This window comes from Lupinus angustifolius, unplaced genomic scaffold (assembly GCF_001865875.1).
Source record: "Lupinus angustifolius cultivar Tanjil unplaced genomic scaffold, LupAngTanjil_v1.0 Scaffold_31_7, whole genome shotgun sequence".
In the NCBI taxonomy this organism is placed as follows: Eukaryota; Viridiplantae; Streptophyta; class Magnoliopsida; order Fabales; family Fabaceae; genus Lupinus; species Lupinus angustifolius.
The window spans coordinates 13274-29419 of record NW_017720640.1 but is presented as its reverse complement, the minus strand read 5'-3'; the positions used below and the strand labels follow the sequence as shown (position 1 = coordinate 29419).

General features: G+C 33.5%; 2 protein-coding genes across 3 annotated transcripts; one reads left to right on the top strand and one right to left on the bottom strand.

Annotated features, from left to right (window-relative positions):
- Positions 1-3672: 3672 nt before the first annotated feature.
- LOC109338610 (probable pectate lyase 16) lies at positions 3673-6883 on the top strand. The gene is made up of 4 exons (XM_019575887.1): positions 3673-4418; positions 5676-5779; positions 6001-6139; positions 6437-6883. The coding sequence occupies exons 1-4, from the start codon at positions 3693-3695 to the stop codon at positions 6653-6655; spliced, it is 1188 nt and encodes a 395-aa protein (XP_019431432.1). The 5' UTR covers positions 3673-3692; the 3' UTR covers positions 6656-6883.
- A 1069-nt stretch (positions 6884-7952) lies between these two features.
- On the bottom strand, positions 7953-15483 carry LOC109338609 (LEAF RUST 10 DISEASE-RESISTANCE LOCUS RECEPTOR-LIKE PROTEIN KINASE-like 2.7). 2 transcript variants are annotated; one of them, XM_019575885.1, is made up of 3 exons: positions 14497-15477; positions 8243-8287; positions 7953-8142 (listed from the first exon to the last, which is right to left on the bottom strand). In XM_019575885.1, exons 1-3 carry the CDS (start codon positions 15320-15322, stop codon positions 8015-8017), a joined length of 999 nt encoding a protein of 332 aa, XP_019431430.1. In that variant the 5' UTR covers positions 15323-15477; the 3' UTR covers positions 7953-8014. The 2 variants fall into 2 exon arrangements, with proteins under 2 accessions (XP_019431430.1, XP_019431431.1); XM_019575886.1 differs by lacking the exon at positions 8243-8287 and having other exon boundaries at positions 14497-15483.
- Positions 15484-16146: the final 663 nt, after the last annotated feature.

The window sequence follows — 16146 nt, the reverse complement described above, 5'->3', positions numbered from 1 at the left end:
TGATGGCTGTTGAGGTGGGATGGGGGTATTGGGACTGTAGGGTTAGAATTTGACACATTGGAGGATCCAGGTTGGGTTGAGGTTATTTGTGGGGGATCTGGTAGTTAAGGTCGTAAGGTGGAGATATTTTCCAATTTTTCTCTAATGGTGTGTAAAGCCTCTACACTAGTCTCATGTCTAGAATCTTGTTGTTCTTTAAGCTTATCAGCAAAAATCTTTAACATTGACTCATCAATGTCCTTGGTAGGGATGGCAATAAAAACCGAACCCGTGGGTACCCGCCCGAACCGAACTCGAATTTAACAGGGAAAACCCTATGTGATTGGGTTCGGGTTCAGGTTCGGGTTTTATCCGGATTTAAATTTCGAGTTCGGGTTTGGTATAACAAAGACCCTAACCCGAACCCGCCTTGAAGTAAGGTAATTCAATTTAAAATTGAAATTTCTATCATTTGCCAATTGTTTTTAATTTCTAAATTGTTTTTAATTTTTAATTTTACTTTACATACTATTGGATCTTCAAACATAAAAGAAATAAAATAATGCAAGAGGAAATAGAAATGTTAGAGAAAAATTACACGAAAATAATATCATATTTTCCTTAATACTTTATCATTTTCGGATTTTTTTCGGGTTTGGGGATGGTATTTTTATTTTCAACCCCGTTGAGTTTGGGTTCGGGTTCGGGTTTTGAATTTCGGGTTCGGGTTTGGGTATGTACAAACCCGACCCCGACCCGCCCCGTTGCCATTCCTAGTCCTTGGTAGTAGTTTTAGGATGCATGGTTCAAGGATAAAAGCACCAATTAATAGAGCTTTTGAAGAATAGTAAAAGAATAAGAACAAAAATAGAAAATTTAGTACAGAAAAGATAATTTTTAATTCATTCATAGCCAAATGTATCAGTTGGAGCAAAGTTAAATACACGAGCTAGAAAATTTAGGATTTCAAATATTAGATATGGGCTAAACATATAAGGCACCAGATGAAATAAAATTAAAATTGCACTCATTAATTTTCACCACGGATAACCATATAGACCTTTGGTTAGATAGAATAGGTTTTTGTGCATTTTTAGTCCTATCATATAACCATCACTTTAAATTATTGTTGCACGGTGTACATTGTGGGGCATCATTTTATATTATCTTTTCCAAGATTATAGGCTAGAAGGTGGATATGTTGCCATCACAATGACAAACTTTTAATAAAATGCTTTAAAACTAAACATGTCAACTTATTTTGAAAAGAAAAATAATGGGAAAATATGGAATAGGCGCAAGTGCGGATTTTAAATTTTTAATAACTAAAGAGATGAATATATCTATTTGTTGCAGCTGCTTTAGGAGAAATGAGTTAAGTATTATTTGAAAAAGAAAAATGAAGTAATTGAGAAGTGGGTCACATATGTATAGAGAGGAAATTAAATGTAATAAATATTTTAAAAACAATATAATATAAATTAACTAAAATACCTCTAAAATGGAACAGCAAATTAAAACCTGAATTTTTTATCCAAATCGTAATTTACCCTTTTAAAAATTGAGAATATCCACTTCTAATTCTCTCACATATCGGTCTTGTTACTAAATAATATTCTGATCATTTAATATATCTTATTGTACAATATATTTTCATCTTAAAAGTATGCCAAAAAGCTATGAAGCACGAATACTGATACGTGTGTCGGGTACGATACGTATCTGATACGTCGATACGCATTTTTTCTAAAATACGCGATACGATACGTTCAGGGATACGCATATAAAATAATAAAAACACATAAAATATGATAAAATTATAAGTGTAAATCAAAATATCTAAAGTAAAAAATACAATGGAAATTTAAAATCATGCCCTCCATAACAAATCTATCTTATCCTATTTTAATGAAAACGAATCTATATTATTATGTTTTATTAGAAACGAATTTATTTTATCCTATTTTATTAGAAACAAATCTAATTTATCTTGTTTTATAGAAACGAATCTATATATTCTATATTTTACTGAAAACGAATCCATATATCCTATATTTTATTGAAAACGAATCGGATACGTGTATTAATATTTATTTATTTTATTTTAATTTTTTAATTTTATTTTTTTAAGTTTTGGATACTCTATGGATACGTATCCTTCGCGAATCTGAACGTATCCATGTCGGATACGTGTCGGACACCGACACGTGAGGGTGTTTTACGAATCCATGATGGAATCATAATAATTGATATCAGGTATGAAGATTATATATTTCAAAACTATGTATCAAACAATGTTTCATTTAATAAAATTGATATTTTTTACAAAAATTAAGTAATAGGAAAGAAAATTAAAGATATATAATTTTGTTATTATATGTCAAAATTTTATTAGATAAAATAAAACATGGTTAGAGATATGATTTTGGGACATATGATCTCCATTAACCACACACATTTATTAGGATTTCTAACGCAGAGTAACATTCCCGACATACAGTGATAATTTTGGCGTTAATGTTACTTGGGGAAGGATTCGTATAGACTCATCTTCATTGAATTATTAACTTTAAATCATCCTCATTTTACAAATCTTCACTTCAGGATAATTCCATGTTTTCCACACTAAAAAGTAAGAACGTATTTTAAAATCTTATTTACAAATCTGTCTTCATGGGTCAACTCCAGTTACTCAGATTAGAAGTCTCATTACCAATTTATCGTTTAATTTACTTTCTTTGAATTATCCATATGCTCGTGCACCCACGTCTGTCACAAAATCCTTCACAATGACTACTCATATTGTATATAATTTATAGTATCTATCGCTTTTTTCAGTAAGACATGCAACATGTATTACAATTTTGATTTATCTAGTAGCTCGTGCCCCCACGTCTTTGATAAAATTCTTGACAATGGTAAAAAAATCATTTACCCATGTTTTAAATTGTTATATTCTTCCAATATAATTGTAATTGGGAGTATTTCCCGAGAACTCAGAAATGTGTTGTTTACACTTGGTTTGCAAGATGTTAGTTGCCTTTTCGTTTTTCATAAATACCAAAAAAATGTAGTTTGGTTGTGATTATATTGTATTTTAAAAATGTAGTCAATGTATCATTAATACCAAAAAAGGTGAAGAATTATAGTTGATACATATGATTAAATAATATTAATAATCAAAGAGAATTTGATATTTAACATTAATATCATGTCGCTAAAATTTTATCTTAAACTCAATTAACAATAGCACACAACTAATATTTAAATTAAACTAATCTTATTTGGGAGACAATGAGGTACATGATATAAAATGAATATCACATAATGTCCCATTTTTTGTGTCTTGGTTTTGTCTCAATTTAATTAAAATTTATTACCTACTTAAAAAAATTATTAAATTAGTAAATAATTTTTTATATTATTTGATAGAATATGATTGACTTATGAAATAAATACATGTATTGTTTGGATAGAAAATCCTTGTTACACCATATAACACTTACCTCCAACATTAACTTTATGATATTACGGCTACAATTGCCACTCTCAAATGTAAATCAAGATATTGTACTTCGACAAGTAGATGTTAAACAATTTCACAGGGCACAAATCCTTCATCAACGTGTGCACCACCTTCTCTACACATATATTTGGTATTTAATCAACTTCTTCAGCCCTTAATTTATTGTCTCAAACCCACAACCAAAGTCATGAACACTTTAACCACTCTCCTAATCTTCTCAACCTTCATACCCATCATTATTGCTTCATCATACAATGCAGATTCATATGTTCCAAGCTATAATTCAGATGTTACAAGCTATGTACCCACTACTTCAAACGATGTAGTCATGAACCAAATAGATTCATGTTGGAGAGCCAAAACAAATTGGGCATCAAATCGCAAAGCCTTAGCTGATTGTGCAATTGGCTTTGGAAAAAACGCCATTGGAGGCAAGTTTGGAGAAATATATGAAGTTACTGATCCTTCTGATAACCCTACAAACCCAAAACCAGGTACACTTCGTTATGGTGCAATTCAAACACAACCCTTATGGATAATATTCTCCAAGAACATGGTTATCCATCTAAAGAATGAGCTTATGGTGAATAGCTACAAAACCATTGATGGAAGAGGAGCCACAGTAGAGATTTCAAATGGACCATGCATTACAATACAAGATGTTAGTCATGTGATTGTGCATGGAATTAGTATCCATGATTGTACACGAGGTACTGCTGGCATGGTGAGGAGTAGTGTTAACCATGTTGGGTATCGTGAAGGTTCTGATGGAGATGCTATTAGTGTATTTGCTTCGTCCAATGTTTGGATTGATCATTGCTTTTTGGCTCGTTGCTATGATGGTCTTATTGATGTTACTCATGCCTCAACTGCTGTCACCATCTCTAACAATTACTTCACACAGCATGACAAAGTAAGTAAAACAATACTATTGGGTTTGTGGCTTATTTGTGCACCAATATTTAGTAGGATTGACCTTAAGTTAGGTTGGATCGGGTAAGGTTTATCTTTGCGCAACCTTAAATATTGGTGAAATTATTTTTTGAACCCAAATTTAATCCAAGACTCGAGCTAACTCGACCCCAAATGTTGGTCATGTCAGCCTATGAATCCAAATCCGACTAAATATAACGCATACCAATATTAGATAAAGTCTTCTCAATATTACTTATTATCATGGTATATAATTTGACATATGAAACAATATATGTATGTTAATATGCATATATGATAAATATATGTGCTTATAATTCTATACACAATTGAATAAACACACGTACAAGGTGAATAGGTGACCACGAGACAAGTTAGGTCGGGTCATATTTGTCTTTTGTCACATCCTAAATATTGACCAAATCTAATTTTTGAATATATATATGTCTCTAAACCCAATGAAGCCTGGCCATATTCGAACTTGATTATGATCAGACTAAACTGAATGAGTTGGTAGGGTTGGGTGTTACTCATCCTTAATATTTACCATCTTAGAGCAAATAAGTTTATTTTTATCTCAACCCCTTTTTTAATTTTTATACAACTTATATCTCAAAATAAGAATATACAAAGTTCTTTCATACATGCATTTTTGGCGTCTAAAAATGCACTAATTATAAACACCAAATAACTTTATATTAACTGCCTTAAAAAAAATTCTTAGTTTAGTTTATCAAAGTATTCTTCATAAAAAATAATTGTTTGGAACATTCACATTATTATAGGATTAGGTTTTTACATATGTAAAATTCAATTGAACATGAGTGTTTGTTCAAGAAAAATCAGACATCTATCATTTAATCTCTCCTTTTTATATTTAAAAACAATATCTCCCATAGATGCTATTTATCTTACATTATTTCAAAATCATGCCTATCAAAAAATAAAAAATTAACAAAATTTTTGTCATGATATATTTTCGAGTTGTGCTTTGAAACGAAAAAAAAGAGAAATGATAAATTTTCTTACTATTTACTTATAAGATGACTATTCAATATCCCTTCAAAACTAAGTCATAAATACAGATAAATTTGATTTATTCCCAACATAGTATATGTCTTGGCTAATCACTATTCTGGTCAACACCAATTTGGTCATCATCTCAAAACAACAAAACATATCAGGAATAATTCATTTTCATGATGAGTTACTAACTGACGTAATATACTCCTTATAGGTGATGCTGCTAGGACACAATGATGCATTCAGCGCAGATAGAATATTGAAAGTAACAGTAGCTTTCAACCGCTTTGCCAGTGCCCTAGTACAAAGATTGCCAAGGTAAATTAAGTGTTTTTTTGTTGTCCTTATAAATAAGGATATCCTCACATTGATAAGAAATTAATTTATTTGGGGTGTATGTTATCCCTCAAGAATCAAACATTTACCATGTACCATTATTAAGTGGTTTACCAGACAATAATTTTTTTAAAAATCAAATGTCATAATTTACTTGTGAAAATAACATTACTCTCATGTATTATTTGGTTAATGATATGCAGGTTACGATTTGGTTATGCCCATGTGGTGAACAACCATTATGAGGAGTGGATCATGTATGCTATTGGTGGCAGTGCAAACCCTACTTTTCTCAGTGAAGGGAACTACTTCATAGCTCCAAATGATTCTACAGCAAAACAGGTAATAAGAATTAAAGAATTAAGGAATTAATTTTAAGTTAATGACATGAGTCCTTCTAATAGATTGTAATATATTGCCAGTGGAAGTGATATAAAAAACCAAACAAAAAATAATATGCAACGAACACTTGTATGATTGTATCCTATTATTTATAATGAGATCATATTTTTATGATTAAAAACAAAATAACATTTCACTCTCGGGCGTTAGAGAAGATTCTAACTCATTAATAACTGATGAAATACATAAGATTATTATATATACTGAGTGTGGTTGATCCAATGATGACATTGATAGGTTACAAAGAGGGAAACTTCTGCAAAGTGGAAAAATTGGAAATGGAGAAGTTCTGGAGATGAATTCTTAAATGGTGCTTATTTTGTGCCATCTGGGTATGGAAGTTGTGCCCCACAATATTCACCTGATCAATCTTTTACTGCAAATCCTGCATCCATGGTGCCTTCATTGACTATCGATGCAGGTCCACTAAACTGTGTTGTTGGCAAAGCATGTTAATTTGCCCTAACATTTCAATCCCATATAAATATTTTCATGTTTCTTGAATTAGCTAAGTATTTTTGTCCCTAATTGTGTATGTAACATCTCTCTCTTTGTATTTAAAAAATATTAAAAAAACATGTCCTTTGTCATGTGAGGAAAAAGATTTCAATTCTGCCTTTTTTTCTCAGTCATTTGCAAATCAGCTTGCACATTGCATGTAGCTTCAAGAACAAGAAATGTGTGAAAAGATGTGTCAAATATATTATAACCGCAAGTGATGAAAATATCATATATTGGATAGGAATAGAATAATGAAAGTAACAGTAGCTTTCAACCGCTTTGGCAATGGCCTAGGAGAAAGAATGCCAAGGTAACAAAGTGGTTTGTAAAATTTAAACTATTAGTACTTATCACACTTAAAAACTCAAAATATAAACAAAGATTAGTTTAGAACTTAGTCTATGAAACATATCGGAGGATTAATACTAATGAATCAAAATTGTCTCATATTAACTATGTCTCCTAATATAATTCTTCTATTTATGTTTTTCTCTTCTTGTTTTTTTAAAAGCAGAATGGAATTGTTTTGCTATGTGAGTTTTTTTAAATTGCAACAAATCGTTTAATTTACTACTATTCATCCGTTAGGATTCAGTTCATCAGTTTTTTGGTCAAACTGACCAATAGTATATAGATACAATTTATGTTGGAGTTAATAACATAATGACATGCAGGGTAAGATATAGTTGCAATTTGCAAGCCCATCAGAGTGCATGGATATATGTATCTTAAGGGTTTAGTGCATTTTACACTATTTTTAAATTAATATGGTACGTTTAATTTCATCAACTTATTGATCAGTACCAATGTATGATCCTTTGGCAAATATAATCACTTTTATTTTGTGTCCTTATACCTCTCCTGTTCACTCATACAATTTATCAGTTTTTTAATTCACAGTTACATATACAGTAGGATAAGGTCAATGAATTATCACAGTACTACAGAAAAGGAAAACATAGATTATTCAAATTTGTTTTAGTAACACACTAACACCTCCATAATCATTAATTGTCCAAGTTCATGTACCTGATCTAGTGTCCTCCTTTACCTTCTTCTTGAACTCCATAAGAGTGTCTTCATTCTATCAAAACAAGTCTAAAAGATGTTTCTCAAGCACAGTGATAGTATTCTATTAAAAATCAATTACATAAAACACAACCCACATACATTATTAAAAAACTAATAAGAAACTTGCAAAAATTGAATTGCACCTTGTGATTATAGCCTGTGTAGTTGTTGTATAAATAAATATACAACATTAGCTATAAGGGGGAAGGTAACAAAAGATGTGTTTCTATGGGTGATTTTTCTTCAAAAAAGCCTATTCTCATTGCTTTGAACTCCACATGTTACTGGTGCTTTAGTTTTCACTTTCTTCAAGTACCAAATACCAGCTCCAATTCCAATTGCACCTGCAGCTGAAATGCCAGTAACTGTCCCTGCAGCCATATTGGAAAACACACAACCATAAACATGAAACTAAGTTGCTTTTCTTCATAAACTTGGATCTTTGTGAATGTTAATTACTTGTCACCTTACCTGCGATTACATGGACTCTCTTATTGTGCTGTACAAGGTCATGATCTGACAAATAAGACAATACAATTCTCAAATAATATAATGAGAGGAAACTCCAAAATGTAAAATGTAAATTTCATTCATTAGATGTCATTTAACAGAATAAACTCTTCGAAAAATTGGTTTCATACAGTATTTTAAATTACATTCCACAACCACAATATTATAGTTTCAGAACTCTATATAATCACATCGCCAACACAATTGCAGCTGTATTTTCCCGCAATTGAGATAATGTTAGATGCCTCTCATTTTTATGCCTTAAAAGAATTTTATGACTATTTTATGGCTCTCTTTAATGGCATTTTATGTCACTTTTATGGCTTTGTTTCCAAGCATCCAATGCTTCATATCCAAGATACCAAGACTTTGCTTGCCTATAAAAGGACACATATAGAGAGCTTCAAAATCATCTTCACAACACACAACATCTCTTTCATTTACACATATATTGTGAGTGCATTCTTGGTGAGAATTCTTGTTCCATTTGAGAGAGTATTTGTGAGAAAAAATATTGTCATTTGTCCTCATCATTATAAGAGGATTTCTTGTACTCTTCTTTTTTACATAGTGGAATTTTGCTCTTGATCGCCCGTGGTTTTTTTCCTCTCACACTGAGGGGTTTTTCCACGTTAAATCTTGTGTGTTATTTTCTTTATCCTTTACTTGCTTCTCTTTTGTTCTCAATTGATTCAATCATGTGCTTCCGCATTATGCTCTATGCTCAATAAGTGGAATCAGAGCTCTTACTAAATTAAGAATTTCAAAATATCTGCAAAATTTGACATTGAGAAGTTTGATGGCAAAATTAGCTTTTCTATTTGGCGAGTCCAAATGAGGGCCGTTCTTATCCAGAGCGGATTAAAGAAAGCGGCGGATTAAAGAAAGCTTTAGATGGCAAGTCAAAGAAACCAGTTTCAATGACCGATGATCAATGGGACGAGTTGGATGAAAAGGCGCTTTCAACAATTCAACTTTGTTTGTCGAAGGAGGTTCTTCGTGAGGTTGCCAATGAAGAAACCGCTGCGGCTTTGTGGCTGAAGTTAGAAACTTTATACATGACCAAGAGCCTCGCAAACAAGCTTCGTCTCAAAGAACGGTTATACACCATTCGTATGGTTGAAGGTACTCCTATTCAAACTCATCTTGATGAGTTTAATTCTATTATTATGGATATGCAAAATATTGATATTAATATTGAAGATGAAGACAAAGCTGTTTTGTTGGTTGTCTCTTTACCTTCTACCTATAAGCACTTCAAAGAAATCATGTTGTATGGAAATAATGATACCTTATCCTTTGAAGATGTTAAATCTAATTTATTGTCCAAAGAAAAATTTGATCTTGAAGTTAATTCTGTGGACAAGGGTGAGGGCTTAAGTGTTCGAGGTAGAACTCAAGAAAAAGGGAGTACCAATTATAAAAAGTTCAGATCCAAATCCAGAGGTCGCAAATCCAACAAAACTTGTCGCTATTGCAAGAAACCGGGGCATGACATTCCTGATTGTTTTATCTTAAAGAAAAAACAAGAAAAACAAGATAAGGGAAAATTTCAACAATCCTCTGAAGCTGCTAATATTGAAGCCAATTCTGACGGTGATATTCTTTTATCTGTTGTCTCTTATAATAATAGGAGTAAAACAGAATGGATTCTTGATTCTGGATATACTTTTCATATGTGTCCTAATAAGGACTTATTCACCACTTTTGAACATGTTGACAGTGGTGTTGTTTTGATGGGCAATGATACCCAATGCAAAGTTGCAGGAATAGGTACTATTCAGATCAAGGCTCATGACGGTGTTGTCAGAACCTTGGCTAATGTCCGCTATATTCCAGATTTGAAGCGGAACTTAATTTCTCTTGGCACCCTAGAGTCTCTCGGGTGTAGGTATTCAGCTGAAGGTGGAGTTCTAAAGGTATTGAAAGGTGCTATGGTATTATTGAAAGCTAACCGGATTGGTAGTTTATATGTCTTGCAAGGTTCTGTTGTGACAGGTTCAACAGCTGTATCTTCTTCAATGCACGATAATGACGTTACCAAATTATGGCACATGTGCCTGGGCCATATGAGTGAAAAAGGTATGCACCTTCTAAGCAAACAACGTCATCTTGGTAAACATGGCATTGGTAAATTGAATTTTTGTAAACATTGTGTTTTTGGGAAACAGAAAAAGGTTAGTTTCTCCACTGCAACTCACCGTACCAAAGGTATTCTTGATTATATTCATTCTGACCTTTGGGGGCCTTCTAAATTTCCTTCTCATGGAGGATGTCGCTATATGATGACCATCATTGATGATTTTTCTCGCAAAGTTTGGGTTTATTTTCTGCAGCATAAAAATGAGACTTTCTCCACTTTCAAGAAGTGGAAAACTCTTGTTGAAACCCAGACAGGGAAGAAAGTGAAGAAGCTTAGAACAGACAATGGATTAGAGTTCTGCAATGGTGATTTTAATGAGTTCTGCACAAAAAATGGTATTGCTAGACACAAAACTATTCCAAGAAATCCTCAACAAAATGGTGTTGCAGAACGGATGAACAGGACTCTACTTGAGAGAGTTCGTTGTATGCTCTCAAATGCTGGGTTATGGCATCGGCGTGAATTTTGGGCTGAAGCAGCATCTACTGCTTGTTACCTGGTTAATCGTTCTCCACATTCAGCACTTGATTTCAAAATCCCAGAAGAAATTTGGTCAGGTAATCCTGTTGATTATTCTAACTTAAGAATCTTTGGATGTCCTGCTTATGCACATGTTAATGATGGTAAATTAGCTCCAAGAGCTGTTGAGTGCATATTTCTTGGTTATGCATCTGAGTCTAAAGGATATCGCTTATGGTATTCTGATGCAAAGTCACGGAAATTAATTCTTAGCAGAGATGTGACTTTTAATGAGGATGCATTTTTATCTTCTGGAAAACAATCTATTGTGTCTTCTTCTACTAGTACAGGTAATCTACAGGGTACTAGCGAGAAGGTGGAGTTGATAGTGAAACCTACAGTTCCTAATGTTGATGTTCCATCTTCCTCTACAAATCAATCTAGCATTGATGATCATTATGTTGATTGTGATGACAGTACAACTTCTCCTATTCATCAGCAAGAAGATGATTATTGTATTGCTCGAGACAGAACCAGAAGACTAATTAAAAGGCCAGCTAGATACACTGATGGTGATAATTTAATTGCTTATGCATTGTCAGTTGCACAAGAGGTAAATGATGATGTTGAACCTGCCAGCTATACAGAAGCTGTTTCTTGTGTTGATTCGTCACAGTGGCTAGTGGCTATGAATGAAGAGATTGAAAGTCTTCATAAGAATGGTACTTGGGCTTTGACAGAGCTTCCCGAAGGCAAACGACCATTACGATGTAAATGGATCTATAAGAAGAAAGACGGTATTCCCGGGGTTGAAGATCCAAGATGCAAAGCACGACTAGTTGTTAAAGGTTTTAATCAAAAGGAAGGTATTGACTTTAATGAGATATTCTCACCTGTTGTTCGTCATACTTCTATACGTGTTTTGCTTGCTTTTGTTGCTTTATTTGATTTGGAGTTGGAGCAACTTGATGTAAAGACAGCTTTTCTACATGGAGAGCTGGAAGAAGAAATTTACATGGAACAACCTGAAGGATTTATTGTTCCTGATAAGGAGCATCTTGTCTGTCGATTGAAGAAATCATTATATGGCCTTAAGCAAGCTCCCAGACAATGGTACATGAGGTTTGATTCTTTTATGATTGGGCAAGGTTATTGCAGGAGTCAATTTGATGACTGTATTTATTTCCAGAAATTTCCAAATGAATCATTCATATACTTGTTACTGTATGTTGATGATATGCTAATTGCTTCACGTGACAAGTCTTTGATCCGGAAATTGAAAATTCAACTCAATAATGAGTTTGAGATGAAAGAATTAGGTGCAGCCAAGAAAATTCTTGGTATGGAGATTCACAGGGATCGTCAAGCTGGTAAATTGTTTTTATCCCAAGAGAAATATATTGAAAGAGTGCTTGAAAGGTTTAATATGAATAATTGTAAACCTGTTTCTACTCCACTTGCTGCACATTTCAAGTTATCTTTAGATCTTTGCCCACATACAGAGGAAGAGATGGAGCGTATGTCACATATTCCTTATGCTAGTGCAGTTGGTAGTCTTATGTATGCTATGGTGTGCACTAGACCTGATTTAGCATATGCTGTTAGCATGGTAAGTCGATATATGCATAATCCTGGAAAGGATCATTGGAGTGCTGTAAAATGGATTTTTCGGTATCTAAAAGGTACTTCTGGTATTGGCTTGGTATTTGACAGAAACAAGGCTACAACTGATGACGTTGTAGGTTATGTTGATTCGGATTATGGTGGTGATATTGACAGAAGGAGGTCTCTTTCTGGTTACATCTTTACTCTCTGTAATAGTGCTATTAGCTGGAAAGCTACTCTTCAGTCCATTGCTGCATTGTCTACGACTGAAGCAGAATATATTTCAGCAACGGAGGGTGTGAAGGAGGCTATTTGGCTCCGAGGTTTGGTAAATGAACTTGGTCTAATACAGGGTGTTCTTACAGTGTTTTGTGATAGTCAAAGTGCTATTCATTTGACCAGGAATAATCGTTATCATGACAAGACCAAACACATTGATATAAAACGTCACTTTATCCGAGATATTGTTGCTATTGGTGAAATTATGGTGGAAAAGATTCACACATCAGAGAATCCAGCAGATATACTTACCAAGCCACTTCCGAATACCAAGTTCCAACTTTGCTTGGACTTGGTTGGTCTCTACAGCACTTGAGTGCCCTTCGGGGCATTATTTGGCGATGAGCAACTTATCAAATTCGAGCCAAGGTGGAGATTGTTAGATGCCTCTCATTACTATGCCTTAAAAGAATTTTATGACAATTTTATGGCTCTCTTTAAGGGCATTTTATGTCACTTTTATGGCTTTGTTTCCAAGCATCCAATGCTTGGAATCCAAGATACCAAGACTTTGCTTGCCTATAAAAGGACACATATAGAGAGCTTCAAAATCATCTTCACAACACACAACATCTCTTTCATTTACACATATATTGTGAGTGCATTCTTGGTGAGAATTCTTGTTCCATTTGAGAGAGTATTTGTGAGAAAAAATATTGTCATTTGTCCTCATCATTATAAGAGGATTTCTTGTACTCTTCTTTTTTACATAGTGGAATTTTGCTCTTGATCGCCCGTGGTTTTTTTCCTCTCACACTGAGGGGTTTTTCCACGTTAAATCTTGTGTGTTATTTTCTTTATCCTTTACTTGCTTCTCTTTTGTTCTCAATTGATTCAATCCTGTGCTTCCGCATTGTGTTCTATCCTTAACAGATAAACATAGCATAACCGTAATTGCAATTTAAAATATTGGTTTGACATGATAATGGAGCCTTTACTATTAAGTGGTTTGTAGTCTAGAGCATGATCTTACTGCCCACATTCTATAGTTGATTTTTAAGGCATGGTAAAGATAGGTCTGTACATTAAGCTTGTGCATCAAGCCCCAAGGGTTATTGCTGAAGAGTTATGCACAAGGCACTAACTTGCTTTAGAGAGATGGTTCTTGACACAAAAGGACCAAATATTGGGGGTGATGGTTATTGATTGAACTAAATCATTGTTTTCCTAAGGCACTCATATATGTTTGAGACCTAATAAAGTCTCACACATGCCTCACGTAATTGTGTAAACTTATAGGAGAATTGCTTCACAATATATCAAATTATGGAAAATGTCACTCGAAGTGGTCGTAATATTGCATTCATGGTGACCATTTCCATCAATCATTGCTCAATTGTGGTATGACACTAAATCTCAATACGCAATCGTATCAGACTACATCTAGACCACATCAGATGTATCGCGCAACGTTAGGATCGAAAACAAATTTTTAATCACAAAAAATTTCACATCATAAAGGCTGCAATCACAACACAAGTGCTACACATCTTAGATTCAACTCAAAGTGCAAAGGTTCATGTTCAGAGGTCTGTTAGAGATAATAAAATCACTCACCAAACAACTTAAGCTCTTAATAGATTTGAAGGTTTAAATTGCAGTCTCAAATCGTAACTATGCGGTTTTACTTGTTTCGACAATCATAATAAACACAATCACAATTTAGAACACCAGTAGAGTTAATTCATGAGTCTACACATGAGAAAGTTGGGTAACATATTAAACATACCTTTGCAATGGGTAGTGGAATTTCCATCCTTACATAGACACATAAAACTCTGTGTCTCAGTATCAAATCCACAAGTTCCACCTCCTTTCAACAGATCCTGGCACTGAAGGCATCGTGTAGTTACAGGAATATCAAAATCAACTCTGATCCCATATTCAGGTACTTGATCATAAGGTTGAGGAGCACCAACATTCCTCCAATAAACACTAGCATAACTAGTGCAATACTTAAGCATCAACCTCAAAGATTCACTGGCTTTTGGATAATAAGAACAGCAAGAACTACTAGTAAAAGAAAAAGAGCAACTTGGTAAGTGCCTGCAAAGATAGCTAGCACTGTCACATGATGAATCGCAACGTTCAGGGTAGTGCTCACAAAACATAGGCTTAGGCTGAATGATCACGTTGTCTTCACTGCAATTGAAGAACATGTACTCATTTTGTTGTGAAAGCTTGAAGCGTGTGCTTGTGTCTAAACTGAATGGCCTTGTGGGGCGAAAATTTTCTCCATCTTCACATGCCCACATGAATGGATCAGTGACTACGATGTGTGGATCATCATAGCTCAAATTGCGAACCGGGTATGTACCTGAAGGGGTTCTGAGTTCAAGTTTTTGTGATTCAGAACAAACTAGGATGTGTCTGTAATATGGACTGCCACAACCATCATCAATGCCAAATGGGTATTTGATTTGAATGTTACCACAAGAAGTTCTGCAAGTAGTGGATTGAGAAGTTGTGAGGGTTGGAAATGAGAGAGTAATAAGTTGAATAATTAGTGATAATATTGAAAGAATGAGTCTTTTATTGGTGATAGATAAACCCATTGGAGACAATAGTATAGAGAACTAATTAGGCTAGATGGTTTCTGAATATTAGAATTGGTGAAGTTAAGTGATGCAGAGTGTTGAAAAAACAAGGAATAATAGCTGAAGTGTTGTTTTTTAATGTTCTGCTTTTGCTTTTGTTGATGTTCAGTTTTGGTTTCTTTAATCTATCATTTGTTCTCTTTATTTGTTGCTTTTGCTTTCTGCTTTATGAAGCTAGGGGGCAGAATGTGGAGAGAAAAGAGAGGGCAGAATGTGGAGAGAAAAGAGAATTAATGGACTAAGTACTTATAGAATTATTGTATAATGCGTCTCTCACTCTCAATAACATTATGTTAGAATATAACATATGTACAAGAACCAATTTACCTATTTATAATAATAAAGTTGTATTTATTATTTTCTCGTTATCATATTTATTGTTTGTCAAAATAATTAATATGGAAAGTTCTTGATTAAAATTAGAGACTTATTATTATAATAGAGATTATAATAATGATAAATAAATCTTTTATAATTTTAATCTAAATAGTTATTGATCATAGGATTATTGAGCTTAGGACATCGTTAATCCAAATAGATCAATATATGTGTAGTGGTCTTTATTAGAATTTGACAATTATACTATATTCTAGAGTTAACACAAGGCTGTAAAGATGGAAAGAAATATTATAGTAATTTTCTAATGGTTCTAAAGTAAAAGATATTATTTCATTTTTATCTGGTCGTTCAGGAGTGTTGTTAGATGTCAACCTTAATTAGTAAATTAATGAGTTAATTTACTATCAGTTTAGTAATGAACCTAAAGGGTCACACATTAACGA

Excerpts from the sequence above, each read along its gene's own strand:
- LOC109338609 (XM_019575885.1), bottom strand. The coding sequence starts at position 15,322 with ATGGGTTTATCTATCACCAATAAAAGACTCATTCTTTCAATATTATCA. Across the intron at positions 8,288-14,496 it reads TTCCACTACCCATTGCAAAG|ATCATGACCTTGTACAGCAC; the intron begins GTATGTTTAATA and ends CTTATTTGTCAG. Across the intron at positions 8,143-8,242 it reads GAGAGTCCATGTAATCGCAG|GGACAGTTACTGGCATTTCA; the intron begins GTAAGGTGACAA and ends ATATGGCTGCAG.
- LOC109338610 (XM_019575887.1), top strand. The coding sequence starts at position 3,693 with ATGAACACTTTAACCACTCTCCTAATCTTCTCAACCTTCATACCCATC. Across the intron at positions 5,780-6,000 it reads CTAGTACAAAGATTGCCAAG|GTTACGATTTGGTTATGCCC; the intron begins GTAAATTAAGTG and ends AATGATATGCAG. Across the intron at positions 6,140-6,436 it reads ATGATTCTACAGCAAAACAG|GTTACAAAGAGGGAAACTTC; the intron begins GTAATAAGAATT and ends TGACATTGATAG.